The sequence below is a fragment of the Schistocerca cancellata genome, chromosome 7 (assembly GCF_023864275.1).
Source record: "Schistocerca cancellata isolate TAMUIC-IGC-003103 chromosome 7, iqSchCanc2.1, whole genome shotgun sequence".
NCBI classification, from domain to species: domain Eukaryota; kingdom Metazoa; phylum Arthropoda; class Insecta; order Orthoptera; family Acrididae; genus Schistocerca; species Schistocerca cancellata.
Window position 1 is genome coordinate 309,497,660 of NC_064632.1, and position 22,734 is coordinate 309,520,393.

Here is a 22,734-nt window from a genome sequence, read left to right on the forward strand (position 1 = left end):
AAGTGAGAAAACAATGTCTGTTAATTAAAATCTCGATAGTCGATGACACATTCAGCATGGAATCGCAGCGGCGCCACCTCGTGGCTCCCCTGTGGGAAGTTTTTGCTTTCCTGCGGCCGAGCTCGCGCAAGAAGGCCCAGCCTCCTCGCCGCTGATGGACGCGCGCATGACCGCACGCCAAGCTGCTGCGACGCACGACGGCGCTCTGGCCACTGGCCTTCTGAATACATCAGAATAAGCAGTCAGGTTAAACTCATTCTGTTCACTCAACAGTAACCTCGGTTGCCGTTTTCTGTGTACGTAAATTTCCATTTACTCCAGTCGGTTCTATGGTTGCCCTTTCGGTGCATTGTGCAACGCTTCCATATTATCCTTTACATTTCCTGCCACGTGTTCTTCAAATGCGTGCGGAATGACCAATTATTTTGGACATATGCATATTCTTTAAAACGAGTCATATATTGCATGGCAGTTTATGCTGTATACTCAGATGATAATTTTGTCATACGAAATGATTTTAATCAGTGACTACACATATTGCATTTTAACTAAAGAATTTACAATACTGTTTTGTCATGTACGCTTCTATTAGAGCTCTTTCTGGCCTCAGTTATTTCTAAAAGTGCAGGATGTATAAATACAGATCGCACACAGGCCGTCACCGGCAGATGTTATGTACCTAGATGTATCGATGTTAACGTTGTTTGCTTATATCACAATATTTTTCTGATATGTACAGGTGGTATGTATGGGTGCTAATCAAGTTAATTCCACTTAGTTTGTCATACAACGACCGAAATTGATAATTATAAATTGTACAATGTATGTGACCAAAACGGACCTTTACAAATAAAGTGCCGTAATATGATCGCGGACTCTTTTAGTGACTTCGTCTTCAGTTGATGGTTCTGGATGTATTAGTTTGACATAAGGAGGATAGACTTTTAGGGCATTGCGTGTACGGTAGGCCCAGCCATACCGATACATTAGATATTTCAGGTTTCTAAATGTCACCGTCATTCGCAAACTATGACCATACTTAAAATTTAGTACATAGCACACATGTAGTGTCTGACGGTGACAGCCAAAAGAGCGAACTAGGACGCCATTTAGAAGAGTTGTTTAGTAGAAATCGATACACAAAACTTCAAATGAAGACAGTTCTGCAAGCAAAAACACCGGACTAACCAAAGAAAGAGCAGTAACAAAGAAAAGCTAAGTCTACTGACTTTGTACAGTACGTGAGAAATGTTTCTTCAAAAATTACCAGAATAATGAAGAACCATAAAGTCAATGTAATTTTTTCTCACCGGTCAAGACAGCAACTTTTCTCGTATCTGTGAAAGATGAACTGCTTTTACGAAAGGCGGAAATACACACGGAAAACAATGCCGTCGTTGGCGAAATGCGGAAAAGGAGCATCTGACGTTCAAAAGGGCATGATCATTGGCTGGCGGGCCAAGGGTGGAAGCATTTCCGAATCGGCTTAGGTTCTAAACTGTTTGCGTGCGGCTGTCGTTAAAGTATACCGCGTATCGCAAAATGGCACTAACCAAAACTGGCTCAGAGGCAACTGTGGTGCACCACGGGACGTAGACGATAGGGATGAACGACGTCTGCTGAAAAATGCACGGGTGAACAGGCGCGCAACTGTTGCCCAACTGACAGCCCAGATGAACCAAGGGGATCCAACAGTGTCTCCTCAACTACCGTCCAGCGAACGTTGCCTCCATAGCAGGTGCCTCGTTCATGCACCCACGCTGACTGCTGATCATCGACGACGAAGGCTAGGATTTGCACGCCAATAACGCAACTGGTCGTCCATTGAGTGGTGGTAGGGTGCCTTTTCAGATGAATCACATTTTATGGTCCATAGAAAACATGGCCTGTGCGGCGTGAAATACTCTACAACAATCGTCGGAAGGGTCCAAGCCGGAGGAAGGAATGTTATGGTGTGGGAAATGTTTTTGTGGCATTCCCTTGGTCACTTTGGAATGTACAACTGATTACCACAAGTATGCGTGTATCCTTGGTAGCCATATCCACTCCTATATGCAGTTTGTTTCTTCCTGGCGAGATGGCATCTGCCAGCAGGACAACGCAACATGTCACAATGTGTGACACTCTCCAGATCACCAAATTCCCCGAATTTAAACCCAATCGAGAATCTGTCAGACTACCTCGAATGGGCTGTGCGTGCCTTCGATCGTCAACCGAGAAACCTAGAGCAGGTTGCCACGGCACTGGAGTCGACGTGGCTCCACATCGCTGCCGGTACCTTCCAGAACCTCACTGACTCTCTTCTTGCACGTCTGGCAGCGGTTCGCGCTGCAAAACGTGATTACTCAGGCTACTGACAGGCGTTCACATTAATGTGACTGACGATGTATAAGATGCACTCAAAAAGAAGCGAGCTCTAGGGTGTAAAACGAAACCTGCTGAACTGATCATAATATCATTGCCTGCGGAAGGATGTACGTCATCGGCCAATGAAATCCGTCCTTTCCTGAATCGCTTGTGCCATTCCTTGAAACTTGCAACGGACATGCAGCGCTGTCCCTAACGTGTGCCATTCTTCGATGAATTTCAGTTCCCTGTACTCCTTGCGCGGTCAGGAAACGCGCTCTATACTTTTTCTCTTCTTTTGTAGCCTCCATTTTACTGTTTTCAGCATTACTGAATACAGTGGACGGTCGACACTTGCTTGTGCTCGCTCTGTGATCCCGTGGTTGTGCGCCGACGTCCCTCTAGCGGCGAGTTCAAACGGTTCAAATGGCTCTGAGCACTATGGGACTTAACATCTGAGGTCATCAGTTCCCTAGACTTAGAACTACTTAAACCTAACTAACCTGAGGAGATCAGACACATAAATGCCCGAGGCAGGATTCGAACCTGCAGCGCGGTTCCGGACTGAAGCGCCTAGAACCGCTCTGCCACAGCGGCCGGCCACGGTGAGTACGAGGTCTGGGTCCTATTATAGGGACCCAGCCTTCTTCCACAGGCAATGGCATTTTGATATTTTCAGCGGTTTTCATTTAATAGTCTTCGGGTCGTTGCTTTTTGATTGAATCTTATATTCAGATCCTTGTCAGTGTGGTAAAGGATGCATAAGACAAACAATACGCACTTTACAAGAACACTATCGACACACCCGCAAATCTGCTGTTGCTGAACATTGTATTTCCACTGGCCATACCATGGATTACAGAAAAACCAATATATTGGTCACTGTCTCACACCGTTGGGATTCAGTAGTCAAGGAAGGTGTGGGAGCAAGATTAGCAGAGAACGTGCTCAAACAAGAAGAGAGCTTCAAGCTGGACGAATCATGCAAACAACTTATTTCACGTCTGCGCTCTCCAAGAGTACATTATTCTGAGTCTTCAGCGCGTGGCATATGTCACCCACTTAAATAATCAACAACTGACTCTGCACTTGCTTTGTTTTACACTTAGATGCTTAAAGTTTGATTTACAATTGACGCTCTTGTTGCCGGCAATGTTATCTCCGATGTATACTTGTTTCCTCCACAATATTGTGTCCAGTAGTTTAAAATCCTGCCAGATACTCACCTTGAAAATGGCCAGAACATGGAAAGAAGAAATAATGCTTTCTTGGATGCACGATCAGAAAATGATTGCGTGTTCTATCAGCAGAAACAACTTCAAGAAACTCAGTGTAGTTTCTTTTCTGATATTATACATTAAAACTGTACATCACTCAAAGAAGGAACTAGTTCAGAATTACTCATTAAATACAGGGTTATTACAAATGATTGAAGCGATTTCACAGCTCTACAATAACTTTATTATTTGAGATATTTTCACAATGCTTTGCACACACATACAAAAACTCTAAAAGTTTTTTTAGGCATTCACAAATGTTCGATATGTGCCCCTTTAGTGATTCAGCAGACATCAAGCCGATAATCAAGTTCCTCCCACACTCGGCGCAGCATGTCCCCATCAATGAGTTGGAAAGCATCGTTGATGCGAGCTCGCAGTTCTGGCACGTTTCTTGGTAGAGGTGGTTTAAACACTGAATCTTTCACATAACCCCACAGAAAGAAATCACATGGGGTTACGTCGGGAGAGAGTGGAGGCCATGACATGAATTGCTGATCATGATCTCCACCATGACCGATCCATCGGTTTTCCAATCTCCTGTTTAAGAAATGCGGAACATCATGATGGAAGTGCGGTGGAGCACCATCCTGTTGAAAGATGAAGTCGGCGCTGTCGGTCTCCAGTTGTGGCATGAGCCAATTTTCCAGCATGTCCAGATACACGTGTCCTGTAACGTTTTTTTCGCAGAAGAAAAAGGGGCTGTAAACTTTAAACCGTGAGATTGCACAAAACACGTTAACTTTTGGTGAATTGCGAATTTGCTGCACGAATGCGTGAGGATTATCTACCGCCCAGATTCGCACATTGTGTCTGTTTACTTCAACATTAAGAAAAAATGTTGTTTCATCACTGAAAACAAGTTTCGCACTGAACGCATCCTCTTCCATGAGCTGTTGCAACCGCGCCGAAAATTCTAAGTGTTTGACTTTGTCATCGGGTGTCAGGGCTTGTAGCAATTGTAAATGGTAAGGCTTCTGCTTTAGCCTTTTCCGTAAGATTTTCCAAACCGTCGGCTGTGGTACGTTTAGCTCCCTGCTTGCTTTATTCGTCGACTTCCGCGGGCTACGCGTGAAACTTGCCCACACGCGTTCAACCATTTCTTCGCTCACTGCAGGCCGACCCGTTGATTTCCCCTTACAGAGGCATCCAGAAGCTTTAAACTGCGCATACCATCGCCGAATGGAGTTAGCAGTTGGTGGATCTTTGTTGAACTTCGTCCTGAAGTGTCGTTGCACTGTTATGACTGACTGATGTGAATGCATTTCAAGCACGACGTACGCTTTCTCGGCTCCTGTCGCCATTTTGTCTCACTGCGCTCTCGAGCGCTCTGGCGGCAGAAACCTGAAGTGCGGCTTCAGCCGAACAAAACTTTATGAGTTTTTCTACGTATCTGTAGTGTGTCGTGACCATATGTCAATGAATGGAGCTACAGTTAATTTATGAAATCGCTTCAATCATTTGTAATAGCCCTGGACATTGGTAGTTAGTGTAAGCTGTCGTGGTTGGTGGAAGCTTGCTTGCAATGCTAATCAGATGTATGAAAGTGCCTCTGTTTATCTGACATAACTAAATCGCTGAACTCCTAGATGATGATGAAACGGTCCGTTATCTACGAAATTAAACAGCAATTACAGTTAACACAGATTGTTGCTCTAGAATATGCAATAAATTGTTTGGCAAACAGTGATAATGATAAGGTAATGCCTTGGCAAGCCTGGGGTTAGGATCTGGAGTACGGTTCAAAAGAACATGTAACTGTATTACAAATTATATTTGCTTGAACGGTAACATGATTCCCAAAGGGTTAGCTCTTAGGGAGAGAAAGTGCCACAGATGGGTATGCATTAGCATCTATACCCGGAGCTGAAAGCATTTGAACCTACAGCTGCAGGCAAGTCTTCAGAATAAATCTTGAAATTATCGAATGTCGTTAAAAATGAATTTCCTTAAGGTACGTCTCGCTGTTGCAGACAGATCACACCATGTTAATCAGCAGAGGACACTGCGGAATCAGTTATTGGTTTTGTATCAACAGCTCACTTCTGCGTCTGTTCAAATCAACCGGTAAAGTACCTAAGTCGCCTGCTCACAACATCTGCTCGAATAGACACCTGGCTGAGGAGAGGTGCCCCGTAATGGCATCTGGCTGCAGAGACGCTCAGCTGTAGAATACTACCGTACCGTCTGCTTACTACAAGGAAGACCTGTGCATCTACGTTTTCTGTCGTCACATAACTTTGATTGAGTGTGCGATAAATATTCTGAGTGCTGGGCAGTGAAAAATAGCCTTGAAAGACACTTGGCCTTATCCCCCCCTTCTCGCTGAAAAACTGTCCTCCTCTTTCTTTCTCTTACTGTGGTCAACGAGAATGAACCTCTGTAAGGTTAGCCATGTTTCTCTCTCCAACTTCTAAATTATTTATGTTACGGAGTTTTAGCGGTTTCCATAGTGGATTAAATATTTTGTCTTACTGGGCCTCAGTTCAGTGGTGGTGTCCCACAACTTCAAAGGTGGCCAAATCTGTGCCATTCTTCACTCCGCAATCAGGTGTTATCTGTAGCAGTCTGCGCATTTCGAAGAAGACCTGCTTACTACCATTCTGCCCACAACGGCGCTCTTCCATGTCTCTACCAATAAAGGCGCTTATTCCCTTACTACACACAGCTTGCTGAAACCAGAATACATTGACGTGGCACAACTGCAGATACACTCTGTATTGTGACTTTTAGCTTCCCGTACGCGAAGTGGCTCCATAAAGCATGGGCCAGTGTACTGCCTAGCATTCAGACTTTGCAGGTGTTTAAGGGCCTTTCACGAATTCTGGCCGGGGCAGCTCTCCCCTCCCGGCTTTTGTTACCTACGGCGCATTTGCTCGATTACGGCTAGGTGCAAGATGCTTTCGTAGATGCCTCTTGTTTAGGTGAACATACAATTAAATATACAAATGTAATCTACGTTAGTTAAGTACAAGCAAACACATGTACAATACAAATTTCATTTATCAGTGGGAATTAATTACTCTGATTTGATGTGTCTTTTTATTCCTGGTTTTATATCACTTGTGTGATAGTTTGGGAAAAACGCTCGTGTAACACTAGGCATGCCCTATCTGACACTTAAATACGGGAAGCATTGCGCTTCAATTCGTTTGTGTTTTAGTGATGTTTAATGCCCTACCATACAACAGGTAGTCTGTGTTTGATGGTCTAAAATAGGTGATATTGATATCCTTCAGCAAAATTTTGTGCCCTCTTATTGTGTATTACGCCCAGGACTGCCTGATGATGACGAAATAGTGGAAACTAGCTATACCAAAATAAAATTTTATAGGTGCGTTTTTTTGGTGTATATAACAATGTCCATCATCAAAACTGTTGATCATAACTATTAAAACACTCTATAAAGAAATCATTTAATACAACATACTGAAATTTGATGGCTGGCTCTGAGCACTATGGGACTTAACATCTATGGTCATCAGTCCCCTAGAACTTAGAACTACTTAAACCTAACTAACCTAAGGACATCACACAACACCCAGTCATCACGAGGCAGAGAAAATCCCTGACCCCGCCGGGAATCGAACCCGGGAACCCGGGCGTGGGAAGCGAGAACGCTACCGCACGACCACGAGCTGCGGACTGAAATTTGATGCATTAGCTAATAAATGTGTATACCGTTTCCCACCTATAATGTGTCCATTACTGTAATATCTTTCATTCATCCGTTCTTCACTGGACTCGCATTCGGGAGGAGGACGGTTCAATTCCGCGTCCGGCCGTCGTGATTTAGGTTTTCCGTGCTTTTCTTAAATCGCTCCAGGCAAATGCCAGGACGGTTCCTTTGAAAGGGCACGACCGACTTCCTTCCTCGTCAATCCCTAATCCGATGAGACCGATGACCTCGCTGTTTGGTCTCCTACCCCAAACAACCCAACCCCAACCATCCGTTCTTCAGCGAGCTGTCAAGAATCTATGCTGACTGGAATATTGCAGCCACTTAATTACATTCTCTAGGGCTACTTCATGATTTGAGATCTTTCAAGCTTCTTCAAAGCCAATTCTTCACAACTGTAACTTGGCTCTAACGTTATTAACGGTTCATAACCACATGAAGGTGTTTGTTAACATTGTAACATTACTACGAAATATCGATTAGTGATTTTTTTTTCATTTTTGTTACGGTTATGTGATAATTAATTGTGTGCGCTTGGTACGGTTTTGCTTAGAGTGGAAAGTATTCGATTTCTCGCCAGAGGGAAATGAGAATGGAGGACTCTGCAGTCCGATAGGATCGGCAGAGAGCTTTCGGCGGTGTCTGAGTAGCAAAGTATGAACGGCACCTGAGAGGCATCCACCTTTGGTGGAAACGGTTCCTGGCCCGAAATTCTTAATGAGAGCAGTGCTAAGCGCTAATCCCTTACCACAGACACTGTGCCGCCGATCACCACAGATTTCCCTGAGCGTACTTGAGAGTGACATTTGCCTTTTCGCTTACGCATCAAAGAAGGGCCACCTACCGACTCTTCCCTCGCATGAGGAAATTTGTTGCTCCCCTCCAGAGTCACTCACTGTCTAGGTCCGATCCAAAGTAGCCCTTCCGCAAACAGATGGGGTGTGGATAGCGCTGACCAACGGAAAGAGACTGTTCGAAACCAGTACCACACTCGTGAACTGTAATGTTTCTTTCTGCATAGTTTGACCTGGAAGTTTCTGCTGCTTTGCTCTGTTTTTAGGAAACGGATCGTATTCGTTCGTCAGCTTTGCAGGAGCAATCAGTCTCACCCCCACCCCCACCCTTTTCTCTCCCAAGTGGAGCATGTGAACTGCAGAGAGTTTAGGAGGGAACTTGGATTGGAGAGGATTCGCTTCGCGGCTCTCGTTGGTGCTGGCTGGCGCCCTCTCGCTGTACTGGAGGAATGTAAGTTTCAGGCAGTAGTGTAATCCATATTCTGAGCAGCTCATATTTTACCCATTTGGCTATGCTCCTCAATACATAATCAAATTGATTCCATATTTTTAGATTTCCAAAAGGCTTTCGACACCGTTCCTCACAATTGTCTTCTAGCCAAACTGCGTGCCTACAGAGTATCGCCTCAGTTGTGCGACTGGATTCGTGGCTTCCTCTAAGAAAGGTCACAGTTCGTAGTAATAGACGGAAAGTCATCCAATAAAGCAGAAGTAATATCCGGCGTTCCCCAAGGAAGTGTTATAGGCCCTCTATTGTTCCTGATGTATATTAACGACATAGGGGACAATCTGAGTAGTCGTCATAGATTGTTTGCAGATGATACTGTCATTTACCGTCTTGTGAAGTCATCAGATGATCAAAACGACTTGCAAAATGATTTATAAAAGATGTATGTATGGTGCGAAAAGTGGCAGTTAACCCTGAATAAAGAAACGTGTGAAGTTATTCACATGAGTACTAAAAGAAATCAACTAATTTTCGATTACGCGATAAGTCACACAAATCTGAAGGCTGTAAATTCAACTAAATACTTAGGGATTACAATTACAAATAACCTAAATTGGAACGATCACATAGATAATATTATGGGTAGATCAAACCAAAGACTGCGTGCGATTCATTGGCAGAACACTTAGAAGGTGCAACAGGTCTACTAAAGAGACTGCTTACACCGCGCTTGTCCGCCCTATTCTGGAGTATTGCTGTGCGGTGTGGGATCCGCATCAGGTGGGACTGACGGTTGACATCGAAAAAGTACAAAGAAGGGCAGCTCGTTTTGTATTATCGTGAAATAGGGGAGATAGTGTCACAGAAGTGATACGTGAATTGGGGTGGCAATCATTAAAACAAAGGCGTTTTTCGTTGTGACGGGATCTTCTCATGAAATTTCTATCACTAGTTTTCTCCTCCGATTGCAAAAACATTCTGTTGGCACCCTCCTACATAGGAAGAAATGATCACCAGGATAAAATAAGAGAAATCAGGGGTCGCACAGAAATATTTAAGGGCTCGTTTTTCCCGCGTGCCGTTCGAGAGTGGAACGGTAGAGAGACAGCTTGAAAGTGGTTCATTGAACCCTCTGCCAGACACTTTATTGTGAATAGCAGAGTAATCACGTAGATGTAGATGTAGAGATCCCTAATACGCTACTAATTCCCTATAGTCAGGCGATCCTTAAATAATAAGTAGAACATGCCATATTTTAGGACTTTTGCTCCTTTGCGACAATTTGTGTGTGTGTGTGTGTGTGTGTGTGTGTGTGTTCAGTGGCCAAGCACAACTTTTTAAAGATCTAAGAGACGCAAAAGTGGTAAAGAGTGTGAAACACTCTAGTGTTTTTTTAGCAGGAATAGATGGCGCACAAGCTATTGAAACTTATTTCGACCTCCTCCTGGTCTGTTAATTGTGTTACTATTCATGTTATTTGTATCCGTGTAAGATATAATTTTAGTAGGTTCGAAGTCAGCTAGTAGGCCTAACATACAAGTATATGTTTTCTTTACAATACGAGGCAGGTTATTTTCAACAACTGAAGTGGATAAATTATAAGAGAAAGAAATTAATTTAGCTTGAATTAGATAGCTCAAAGTATTGTATTCTGAATCTTATTATCTCTTTCTTCTGGGATTTTTGTCTGATGTAAATAAAACATATTTTACCGTAGTTCTTACTGATTTGCAATTGCAGTGCAGGTACTCACTTTGATCCATCATGAACCAGTCCATAAAGTGCTCAAACGTGAATCTGAAGCCGTAAACCAGGTTATAGTAGTGGTAGTAAGAGAGTGCCGCATCTTTTGGATCTCTGGAGACGTAAATCACCTGCAGGGAACAGAAAGCAAACGCTGCAGTTTAGTGACAAACAACAATTATTGTGTAGGTGGCTTTGGACTGTTATGCAGAATAAACTATTTGGAGGCATTTCTTTTCAGCACACCCTTTTACGCATAGATTGATGTCTTGAGAAGCATCACGTAGTATTCCGACACACTACACTGAAATAGCTTTATCTTCTTCGGCCAGATCAGTGCAGCAGGTGAAATAACATGGCTGCACAAACATCAAAAATTATTAATAGTTGCGAAAAACGTCGTCACAGATATATGCCATGTAAGTGCAGAAGCACTATCGAAGGAAAAATTGCTTACCTCTAGTTCAACCGCTTAGAGGATCGAATTATGAAAGACATATAGTGTTCACGAATTATAACTCTTGTGGAGATTGAAGGACCTCTATTTAGGAATCAGCAAGGTTTATGTAAGCAAGGGTCATGCGAATTCCAACTATATTTGTTCATTCAAGGGGTTCAGAAGGAAGTTAATTACGGAACTCAGGCCCACGCCGTATTTCTCGGTTACCGGAAAGCCTTCGGTACAGATCTGCACCATCGCTTAGCAGAACTCATGAAGAGTACAGTGGTGCTGGCGCAGAAGCGCATCCTCCCCCTGGGCTCCGGGCGAGTCCATCCTGTTGTTCCAAAGGGGTGGCCACCTCAGTTGCCTCTTACCTGCTGTCCTGTTCTGTTCCAGCATTTTCTTCGCTGTCTCATTAGTACGTAGTATGGCAGCACAGTCTTCACATACCATAGGTACAGGGAAACTTCTTTGTAACCAGGCACATGTGATTGTATGAGGTGCCATGAAATTTTTATTTGAAGAGCCAAATGGGGAACCAAAAATCTCATTATCAACTGCGCTTTAGAGGGTAGAGAAATCACTAACTATTCTAATCACTGAACGAAGAGAGCTCGGCTGTAGTGACATTTACGAGTAGTAGTCAAGGAGGGGAAAATGTAACTAAAAGTATTTCCCATGACTCGACTACTTCAGAAAAACTGTATAGAAAAAGGAGAAATAATTATTCTTAGGTAATATTGTCGATTGGTTATCTGGAGACTGATACATAATTTCCCCAGGACCCATGTTCTTTATTTTACATTGTTAGTATTTCAGTAAGCAAAGTTGGCCATTGTATTACATTTTTTTACTTTTTTTGCTATTATGAAATTTCCCTCTGGCATTTTATGGTCTACTTTATTTTTCTTTGGTTGATCTTTTGTGTATGTGACTAACCTTTTTCAGTACTCCAGTAAAAAAATATTGACTTAGAACGTCTAACTTTAAACAACATTAGGATTCAAGATAGCATCTGGCGTACTCTAGCATAGGGTGATAAGAACTCTGCTGTTCGCGGTATGTACACTATCTGATTACCAATGTCTGGACAACTATTAGTGGTTATTAATATGAGGTATGTCCGCCCTTCACATTTACGGTAACATGAACTATGCTGGGCACAATTTCAGTGACGTGCCTGAATATCTGTGAGGGAATTCTCAAAACCCAAAACTGGGCTAGGTAGTGATGTTGGACGCTTGGGTCTGGAGCGAAGCAGACGTTCTATCTCTTTCCAAAGGCGTTCCGTTGTGTTCAGGCCGGGACTCCGGGCAAGCTAGTCTGCTTCAGGGATGTTGTTGTCCACAAAGCATTGCCCCACAGACGCTGCTTTTTTACAGACTACAATGTCATGCCGATAGATACGTCATCGTTACCAACCCGTTCCTCGACTGTGCCCAGTACACAAAGCTGTAAAATGTATTCCTATCCATCCGCATTTAGCATTTTCTAAAGTGAAATAAGGGGACGATAGCCTAACCATGAAAACCAATCCTATCCACAGCTCGTGCTCTAGTGGTAAGCGTTGCTGCCTCTGGGTCACGGGGCCCCAGGTTCGATTCCCAGCCGGGTCGGGGTTTTATCCACCTTGGGACTGGGTGTTTGTGTTGTCCTCATCATTTCATCGTCATTCGGGAAGATGGCGAGACTGGACAGCGAAAGGATTGGGAAGTTGTGCAGGGGCTGATAACCTTCACTATCGCCATTACACATGACAGCAGATAAAGTTTTCAAGGCATTCGCAGAACCCAAACCCTTCCATCAGACTGTTACAGCGTTACTCATCACTCCAAATCATTCATTTCCAATCATTCACTGTCCAGTAACATTTCTCCTTACACCATTTCATACGTGGCTTAGTAGTTTCTATATAAACTTGTGGCTAAAGAGGACCTGCTCGAGCATTGTATCCAGATCTTTTCATTTTCCTGTGCACAGTCATTGCGTTAGATTTCTTTAGATTTTTACAGAAACCTTCTACAGTGCTCGACCGTCTTCCTGTGTTTGGTCTTGGTTTAGCATTTCTTTCCCGTTTCCACTTCGCAATCACATCACGAAAGTCGACTTTGCACGCTTTAGAATGGTTCCAGAGTTGTTGATAGATTTGTTACTCAGGTGACATTCAGTGCCCAGTCGCAGATCTAAGCCACTGAGCTTCCTAACCTACCCATTCTGCTGTTGTTACTGCTCCATTGACGGCTTCTCTTATACTGCCGACTCCGCCTCTGGTGACATACAGTGGTCAGTTACACATTACATAGATAGCTTATGTAAATGACATGGCAGATTACGTCAACTGAGCGCCCATCGTTTCACGGACATTGTAAACACAGAGATGTGTGGCGAGGACTCACCTTGGGCCTCTTGGTCCAGATCTGGGTGGGAAGCAGCTCCTTGGGCAGGTGGCTCTTGACGTAGCGTGGCGGCATCAGTTTGGCCACTTTCTGCACTGTCTCCAGTTCCCCGTCTGGCACGTCGCCGCCGATGGTCATGTTCCTGCACACACATGTGTCTAACACGGCTGTGATCTATAATTTCGTACGATAACAACTTTCCAAGTGAATGAAAATATGTTTTGCCTAATTCTTCCTAACATGTAGTGAGTAGGAAAATAGTCCACGCGAAATAGAACGATTTTCACCATCTCGCCTACACGTTTGGCTAAGATAGTTCGGGTCCGATGGACTGCAGTAAGACGCTAGGCTAGAGTGATCTTACGGTTAATGTTGGAAGACAGGTTGAAAAATGGCCGACCTACGTTTATACCAGAGAAAGCTTTCGCCATTGTTGACTGGAATGCATTTACTTCAATTCTGAAGGTAGTAGGGACCGAATGCAGTAGCGAAGGGTTGCCTACAACTTGTACGGAAACCGCACTGGAGTTATAATAGTGGACAGGCACGCATGGGAGGCAGTTGTTGATTAACGAGTGAGACAATGGTGTAGCCTATCCCTGACGTCATCCAATGCTTTGAGCAAGCAGTAAGCGAAACCAAAGAGAAATTGTTAATGGAGTACCAGAAGAAAAAATAATAATTAAGAGATTTGGCGATGGCATCGTAATTCTGTCCGAGACGGTAAAAGACTTGGAGGATCAGTTGAATTGAATGGGTAGCGTCTTGAAAAGAGATTAGAAGGTTAATATCAACAAAAGTAAATAAAGAATAACGGACTGTGGCGAAACTATAACAGGTTTGGGATATGATACGAAAGAAAGTCCGGTTTTCGCAATTTCGATACGAAAATATATGACGATGGTCAAAGTAGGAGGACGTAAAGGCGGACTAATCACATAAAGAGAAGCGTTTCTGAAAAAGATAAATTTGTTAATATCGATTATAAACTTAAATTTTGGCAAATTTTTTTCTGAAGGCACGAGGATGTGCTGAAAATTAATGTCTCCTATTTTTTCTGTAAAAACTCGTAAAGGTTTATAAAAAAAAGTAAACTTTATTAACATTTTATATGTGTATTCTCCAGGTCAACATTTTTATTTCTTAGCATAGTCCTCTGACGACGAACACACATAAATACACTGATGTGACAAAAGTCATGGTATAGGGGTAAGCACATATATAGATGTAGTAGTATCACGTTTACAAGGTATAAAAGGGCAGTGCACTGGAAAAGTGACATTTCTACTCAGGTGATTCATATCAAAAGGTTTCCGACACGACTATGGCCGCACGACGGGAATTAACACATTCTGAACGCAGAATGGTGGTTGGAGATTTGAAGTATGGGACATTCCATAGCGGAAATCGCTAGAAAATTCTATATTTCGAGATCCACAGCGCCAAGAGCGTGCCGAGAATGCCAAATTTCAAGCATTACCTCTGATCACGGACAACGCAGTGGCCGACGGCCTTCATTTAGCGACTAAGAAGAGCGGCGTTTGCGTAGTTGTCAGTGCTAACCGACAAGCAGCATTGCCTGAAATAACCGCATAAATCAATGTGGGACGTACGATAAACGTATTATTTAGGACAGTGCAGCGAAATATGGCTTTAATGGGCTATGGCAACAGACAACCGAGGCGAGTGCCTTTGCTAACAGTGCCTCTCCTGGGCTCGTCACGATTTCGGTTGGACCCTAGACGACTGGAAAATTGTAGCCTCTTGAGATGAGTCTCGATTTCAGTTGGTGACAGATGACGGTAGGATTAGTGTGGCGCAAACCCCATGAAGCCATGGACCCAAGTTGTCAACAAGGCGCTGTGCAAGCTGGTGGCGGCTCCATAATAGTGTGAGATGCGTTTACATGGAATGGACTGGGTCGTATGGTTCAACTGAACCGATTATTGAATGGAAACGGTTATGTTTGGCTACTTGGAGTACTTAGAGACCATTTGCAGCCATTTGCGATTCAACTGAACCGATTATTGAATGGAAACGGTTATGCTTGGCTACTTGGAGTACTTAGAGACCATTTGCAGCCATTTGCGATGGAATTTTTTTGAATGACAACGTGCCATGTCAGCGGGCCACATTTATTCGCGACTGGTTCGTAATGGTTCAAATGACTCTTACCACTATGGGACAACGTCCGAGGTCATCAGTCCCCTAGAACTTAGAACTACTTAAACCTAACTAACCTAAGCACATCACACACATCCATGCCCGAGGCAGGATTCGAACCCGCGACCGTAGCGGCCGCGCGGTTCCAGACTGTAGCGCCTAGAACCGCTTGGCCACTCCGGCTGGCTTCGCGACTGGTTTGAGAAACATTCTGTACATTTCGAACGAATGATTTGGCCACCCTGATCGCCCGATATGAATCCCATCGAACTTTAATGGGACATAACTGAGAGGTCAGTTCGTGCACAAAATGCTGCACTAGCAACACTTTCTCAATTATGGATAGCATTAGAGGCATTATGGCTGAATATTTCTGCAGGGGACTTTCATCGACTTATTGAGTCCATGCCACGTCGAGTTGCTGTGCTGCGCTGACCAAAGGATGTCTAGCACGATATTAGGAGGTATCTTATGATTGTTGCAGATTCTGCAGAATTCACGTGTGGTCTGGTATCCTCATGCCGAAGTAGAAGGTGCTTCATGTGTGGACGAACTGTTCCAGTTCGTGCTTTTAGTTTTCTGAGGCCACTCAAGCACCGAGGTAGTTACGTTACACACAGCCGTGTTCTACGCTATAATTCGGGGCCCACTAGCGACAGAGGGTAGCAACTTGCGGTAATAGGCATCGCATGTGATACGTCAGCCTATGTTAAGAGCAGAATAAAAAATTCGGAGGCATTACTTTTCGGCACGCCCTCGTATTTGTCTGGACAGTAGCACTGTACGGATGTGAAACGTTGACAATAAGCAGATCGGACAAGGACAGAAGAAAAGATGTGGTGCTACTGAGTAATACGGAAGAGTAGATCATCAGACAGAGTAGCTAACGAGGTGACATTGAATCGGAAATAAAAGAAATTTATGGTACTACTTCACTAACAGAAGGACTTTTTTTTCTCTTGTGCAGAAAGGTGTAAGCATAGTGCTGCATCCGTATTCAATAAGTTACCACAATAATTCAAAAACCTTAGCAGGAACCCACGCGCTTTCAAATCGAAACTGAAGAGTTTCCTCATGAGTCACTCCTTCTATTCTGTCGAGGAGTTCCTTGAAAAATTAAACTGATTCTTGTTGTATTGTTGATTGAATTTACTTAAACTTATGGCTACACTTCTTTCAGGTTCATAAACATTTTATTTTTATCTGTTATTACTTCTACGCTGTAATTTCATGTACTGACACTTTCCATGACCTTGGAGATTTGCTCCTCAATTTGGTCCTACTGAACTTGACATGTAAATAAATAAAGGACGTATTCTGAGGTACCAAACTGTCGTCTATTTGGCAGTGGATGGTAGTGACAGGCTGAAAATAGTAGATAGAGGTGTAAGTATGAATGCAGCAAGCAGGTTCAAATGTTTGTAGACTTCCATGAAATCTGCTAATAATAACGATTTATACAAATCATACTATAAAAGTCTAGGTGGGATAAATTTACGAAAGATATTCAGACAGACTATCGTGAGTGCCACTGCATGTTTGTATGTATGTCTGTATGTATGTATGTCTGTATGTATGTGCGTGTGTATGTATGTACGTATTGAACCGAGGACCTAGAAACGACGGAGAGGCTTCGACCTGCAGCAGCCCTCAGGGGTTCACACAACAGGCCACAGCAATCCACCCACCCCGCCGCCGCCCCACACCGAACACAGGGTTATTGTGCGGTTCGGCCCCCAGTGGACCCACCGGGAACGTCTCATACCAGACGAATTTAACCCCAAATGTTTGCGTGGTAGAATAATTATGGTGTACGCGTACGTGGAAATGGTTTTTGCACAGAAACGTGTGTAGTATACTGCTGTAACCATTTTCAATAAGCTACCACAAGAATTTAAAACTCTTAGAGAGCTTAACGGGAATTTTTGTGAGGGTGCCAAGCACATGAGTTGTTTGAACACTCGTTGTAAATGTACTCCAAGACAGCTTTCAGAAAATGTTATTTACAAACATTATCAGAGTCTTATGAATGTGTCACACGTCCTGTTTTTTTTTTTTTTTTTTTTTCATCAGTCTACTGACTGGTTTGATGCGGCCCGCCACGAATTCCTTTCCTGTGCTAACCTCTTCATCTCAGAGTAGCACTTGCAACCTACGTCCTCAATTATTTGACGTATTCCAATCTCTGTCTTCCTCTACAGTTTTTCCCTCTACAGCTCCCTCTAGTACCATGGAAGTCAGTCCCTCATGTCTTAGCAGATGTCCTATCATCCTGTCCCTTCTCCTTATCAGTGTTTTCCACATATTCCTTTCCTCTCCGATTCTGCGTAGAACCTCCTCATTCCTTACCTTATCAGTCCACCTAATTTTCAACATTACACGTCCTGTAGTCATGAGAAATTATGCCAAGTTTTGTGAATACCAGGACTGAGGAAGGGAGATCGATACTGTAAGCAGTAGATATTTGTAGTATCACTACACACAGTATTTGCTAAGATAGTGAACGCAAACATGAATTCAGGCTCTACAGATTGTGACGTTTTCTTCAGAACATACACTTTCCTACCCCGTTACTTTATTTAATGTGTCTTGTATTAGAAAGTTTTACGAAAAACGTCGTACAGACCAGTGTGCATGTAGATGCACCTCGTTAAATACTAGACAGGGCTGATGGGAGTTGATACACCACAGTGGCAGATGAAAACAACAAACTAGAGCCAATAGGCGCTAGTCGTGATAATGCAGTTGTTGTGGGCGTCAAAGTAAATTTTTTATAATTTATATTACAACTAAGAAGATTATAGAAATTAATGAATATCTCAGGGAGAGCCTGTGCATTAGTTAAGTGTCACTGTGCTTCTATAATATCAAAGTATCTGGGTTAATAGAAATGAGTGGTATCACATTGTCACCCGATCATTCACGAACATGTACAAAGTAGTGCGAACATAAATTTTAGAGCACTAAGGACTGTATAGCTCCCGGAGGCGAATTGGAGCAGTTGCTCGAACACCGTCTTGATCATTCTTCCGCATCGGTCGTAATTGTTACAGTCAGCGTTCCGTCTCAAAGTATTGTAAACGTTAGAAGATGGCACCAGAACACTATTTTTTCTGATTTTGTTGAATGTTATCGGAAGTACTTTGATCCTTGCGTGGTCTCACCCACAGCATGCGGTGCAGAACATACTGCGTGGTCTAGAAACAGAGTATGTCATTTGTAAGATGGTTTACCCACATTCCATTCATTGTTATCTATACCTCAATTTGCTTGTACGGCCAGGTTGTGCAACAGATGTCCAGTGGTGAGCAGTAACAGCTGTTTGGTTTAACCACTTCAAAAGAATGTGTCTGATTGTTCGGTCGTAATGTGCTAGTGGATAGTTAATATATGTCAATAAGGCATCCCATTTGGTAAGTATTAGTAGATATATTACATATTGCGTCCCAAGTGGGCAATTGATTTAACCATTTCGGACACCATGGCTACAAGTGTTACCTTAATTTTTATTGAGCCTTCTCTGCAACAGAAATTTTTTCATCAATGAAAACCTCATTTTCACGTGTGTGAATGTTCAGTCTTTCCACTGTGTGCAAGTACTGCCACTTGTTGTGCATCGCTATAAAAATATCGTCAAGGAAATGTAGCAGTGCGTAGCAGCTTGTGACAATCAGAACGCAGAGAGGTGTTTCGCTAGTAATATTCCACTGAATAATTGAATGTTATTATTGTTATTTTGCGTGGTAGTTATTGAATGGTCAGTTAAATTGTTACAACACTGAGTATTTCAAAATTAATTATTTTAGTCTGTAAATAAAAGCTATGTGCACAAAGTGCATTTTGAAATTAGGTGCATATATCTCAATAAACCTTTCATCTGAAATCATTAAAAAATTATCGAAGAGTGAGAAATTATAAAACAGACCTTCCCTTCTTTAAGAAACAATTCCGGTCTGAAAGGTTTGATAGCCGATATATCACAATATATCACAATGTACTTACTGAATCTGCGGGAATCTGTCTTCCAGATTGATCTTCTTCGCAGTCTCGAAATCGCAGTTGTGTCCAATGAGCCACACCATTTCCTGAGTCCATGTTGTGCCTGCAAAGAAGTTACCAAGCGGGTTAAAAATGGTTCAAATGGCTCTGAGCACTATGGGACTTAACATCTGAGGTCATCAGTCCCCTAGAACTTAGAACTACTTAAACCTAACTAAGCTAAGGACATCACACACATCCATGCCAAAGGCAGGATTCGAACCTGCGACCGTAGCAGTCGCGCCGTTCCGGACGGAAGCGCCTAGAACCGCTCGGCCACAGCGGCCGGCCCAAGCGGGTCAGTTTTGGTGGCATACCCCACGTCTGAAGCCCACTCCATGTTTACCAGCGAACAGCAGCGAACAGCAATAGGCAATCGGTACCAAATATGCACACTGGCCGTTCCTCGGACTGTTGCAGGGTAGGGCTGCGGCGACAGCGGCCTGACGACATCAACATGACCCTCCCCTCTCTTAAACCACGTATCTTTCTTGGAAACAGGCCAATTAGAGAGCTTCTAAGCCAACACACACGTATTTACATCTCCCATTCACAGCCCAGTGTTTGTCACCCAATCACATTTTCAGCTTCTTCTTAAGCCATGCCATTTTCTAGGAAATAGACCAACCACAGAGCTTATAAGACAACGCACGCACACACACACACACACACACACACACACACACACACACACAAACACACACATTGAGATCTCCCAGTTACAGCCCAGTATTTTTACAGGTCATTTAAACGAAACGGCAGTCAGTATGTACTCAAGAACCGTCATTTCGTCAGCATTTGCAGACCTGACAGAGTCATCAACATCTGCAGCCATGTGCCACAGCTTTGTGATATTTGCAGAACCCAAACAGCTTCGTCAGCATTCACAGAACCTGACACAGCTTAATCAACAAACAAAAATAAATAAATAAATAAAAATAAAAAACAACCACACACACACTCATTTAGATCTGTCACAACCCAGTATTTTGCCAGCCACTAAATTGAAACAGCCATTCACTGCCCACTGTTTCAGCAGTCATTAAAACTAAAGAGCGGATTAGTGTGTACCACAGAGTTGGTAAGCTTGTTCTCTGTACTTCAATTGCTTACAATTAAAGTTCGATATTTGTACTCCACTTGATAGGGGGCACAATGGACCCTCAAATTAAATATCACAGTGTTATTTCCATGTCAAATTGTCTGTATTATTCACCAAAATACATAAAGGTATTGCCACTACTGGTGTAACTTACAGTTAAGATGCACTTGACATCTTAAACGCGACTGTGGGCTCTCAAATGTCACAAAACGGAAATGAGCGCACGGCATTGTGGGCCGGGAGTCCCCCATTCGGGGGGAGTTCGGCCGCCGAGGGCAAGTACTTAATGCATTCGACGCCACATTGGCGACTTGTGCATCGGAGATGGAGATGATGACAACACAACACTCAGTCCCTGAGCGGAGAAAATCGCCTGCCCCAGCCAGGAATCGAACCCGGGCCCCGTAGCGTGACATTCGGCGGCGCTGACCACTCAGCTGAAGGGGGCCGACTCAAATGTCACAATATTACTTCCAGATCTAACTTGGCTGTATTAGGTATCAAAATACGTAAAGATATTGGCATTACTGGTCTAATTAACAGGCTGAGGTACACTTGACTAAAACAAGTCTGTGATCGCTCGTTATTTCCACGCCCAAACTGTCTGTACTGTTTTCAAAATACGTAAAGATATTGGTACTATCGGTGTAACTTACATGTTAAGATACACTTGGTGGCAAAAACATGGCTGTGGACTCTTAGGTTAAGTGTTACACTGTTAACTCCACATCTAAATTTTCTGTAACACCTATCAAAATACAAAGATATTCGCCTTTCGATCTTAGGTCTACTTGAGAAAATGTTGCTGGCGGTACAAAAACTATTTTCTTCAACTGACTCGCAACCATTTTAGAATGGAAGAAGGTAATGAATACATTATGTTATACTTCCCAAGTGATTTGACGTCAGCCGGCCGCGGTGGTCTAGCGGTTCTGTCGCTGCAGTCCGGAACCGCGGGACTGCTACGGTCGCAGGTTCGAATCCTGCCTCGGGCATGGGTGTGTGTGATGTCCTTAGGTTAGTTAGGTTTAAGTAGTTCTAAGTTCTAGGGGACTTATGACCTAAGATGTTGAGTCCCATAGTGCTCAGAGCCATTTGAACCATTTGACGTCAGGAAAATGTTTATGCACACCAAGAATGCGTCATTATCGCTGTCTAATGACGTCTGCGAATGGTATCCAAGCAATGTCACAGACTTATGGTTACAAAACTGTAAACTTTCACCGGCCAGTGTGACCGAGCGGTTCTAGGCGCTTCAGCCTAGAACCGCGCGACCGCTACGGTCGCAGGTTCCAATCCTACCTCGGGCATAGATGTATGTGATGTCCTTAGGGTAGTTAGGTTTAAGTAGTTCTAAGTTCTAGGGGACTGATGACCTCAGATGTTAAGTCCCATAGTGCTCAGAGCCATTTTTTTTTTTTTTTGTAAACTTTCCCAAGTTCACGATTCCAGCTGGGTACTAAAATAAATCTTGAAACACGGCGTCATTGTGAATATAAATAAAGGATTTGTTACGGGGAACCACAGAGGACGAGGAGTATGACGAGCTTGGTGGTTAACGTTCCGTCTACAACGAGGTCACTAGAGACGGAGCACAAGCTCGGATTAGGGACGGTTGGGAAAGGAAATCAGCCATGGCCTTTGAAAGGAACCATCCCGGCATTTGCCTGAAGCGATTTCGGGAAATCACAGAAAACCTAAATGAGGACACCCGGACGCGGGTTCGAATCGTCGTTCTCCCATATGAGAGTTCAGTCTGTTAACCATTGCTGTGAAAAATATTCAGTCAAACAAGAATAATTGTTGCTTCCAGTCGTGGTCAGTTAAAGCTGGCTTCTATTCAGTAAATGACCAAGTGAATCATGGAGTAGTTACACTTCTTATTCAGATACATAAACTTTACAAACATTCAATTTCGTACTGAACTGAAACATGTGAAAATATTTAAGGAAAACAGTTGAAGCGGATCCATTGATATGTAGCATATTCAGTAGTCTGGGCAAGAGCGTGGTTATAAAAGGAACATAAGAACGTGAATGAAAAATTTTAATCGGTTCCGTTATATCGCAGCATCATAACTGTGAGAAAAATGCCAAATTTTTTAGCGCTACCGGTCGAAAGTGCAGACAGAAGTTGATCATTTCTCTTACATAAAAGCACTAAAAAAGACAAACATAGTAGCATTACTTTCTTCTCATCATTCAGTTGAAATATGTGAGCCTTGTTTGTGCTTTTTTATTCTAACGAGAATTTGCTGCACATTTAGTTGAATGTTAGTAATTCAAACCAGTCAACAGCATCATGCC

At 43.2% G+C, this 22,734-nt stretch overlaps 1 protein-coding gene across 1 annotated transcript in view; it reads right to left on the reverse strand.

Moving 5' to 3' along the window:
• The window catches only part of LOC126092745 (luciferin sulfotransferase-like), a 36,264-nt gene that overhangs the window by 11,725 nt on the left and 1,805 nt on the right, over positions 1 to 22,734 (reverse strand). Inside the window, exons 2-4 of the mRNA XM_049908470.1 lie at positions 19,291 to 19,390; positions 13,126 to 13,267; positions 10,298 to 10,418 (exon numbers count right to left, since the gene is read on the reverse strand). Of these exons, the coding sequence (XP_049764427.1) occupies positions 10,298 to 10,418; positions 13,126 to 13,267; positions 19,291 to 19,390 (363 nt within the window). The remainder of the gene's footprint in view (positions 1 to 10,297; positions 10,419 to 13,125; positions 13,268 to 19,290; positions 19,391 to 22,734) is intronic.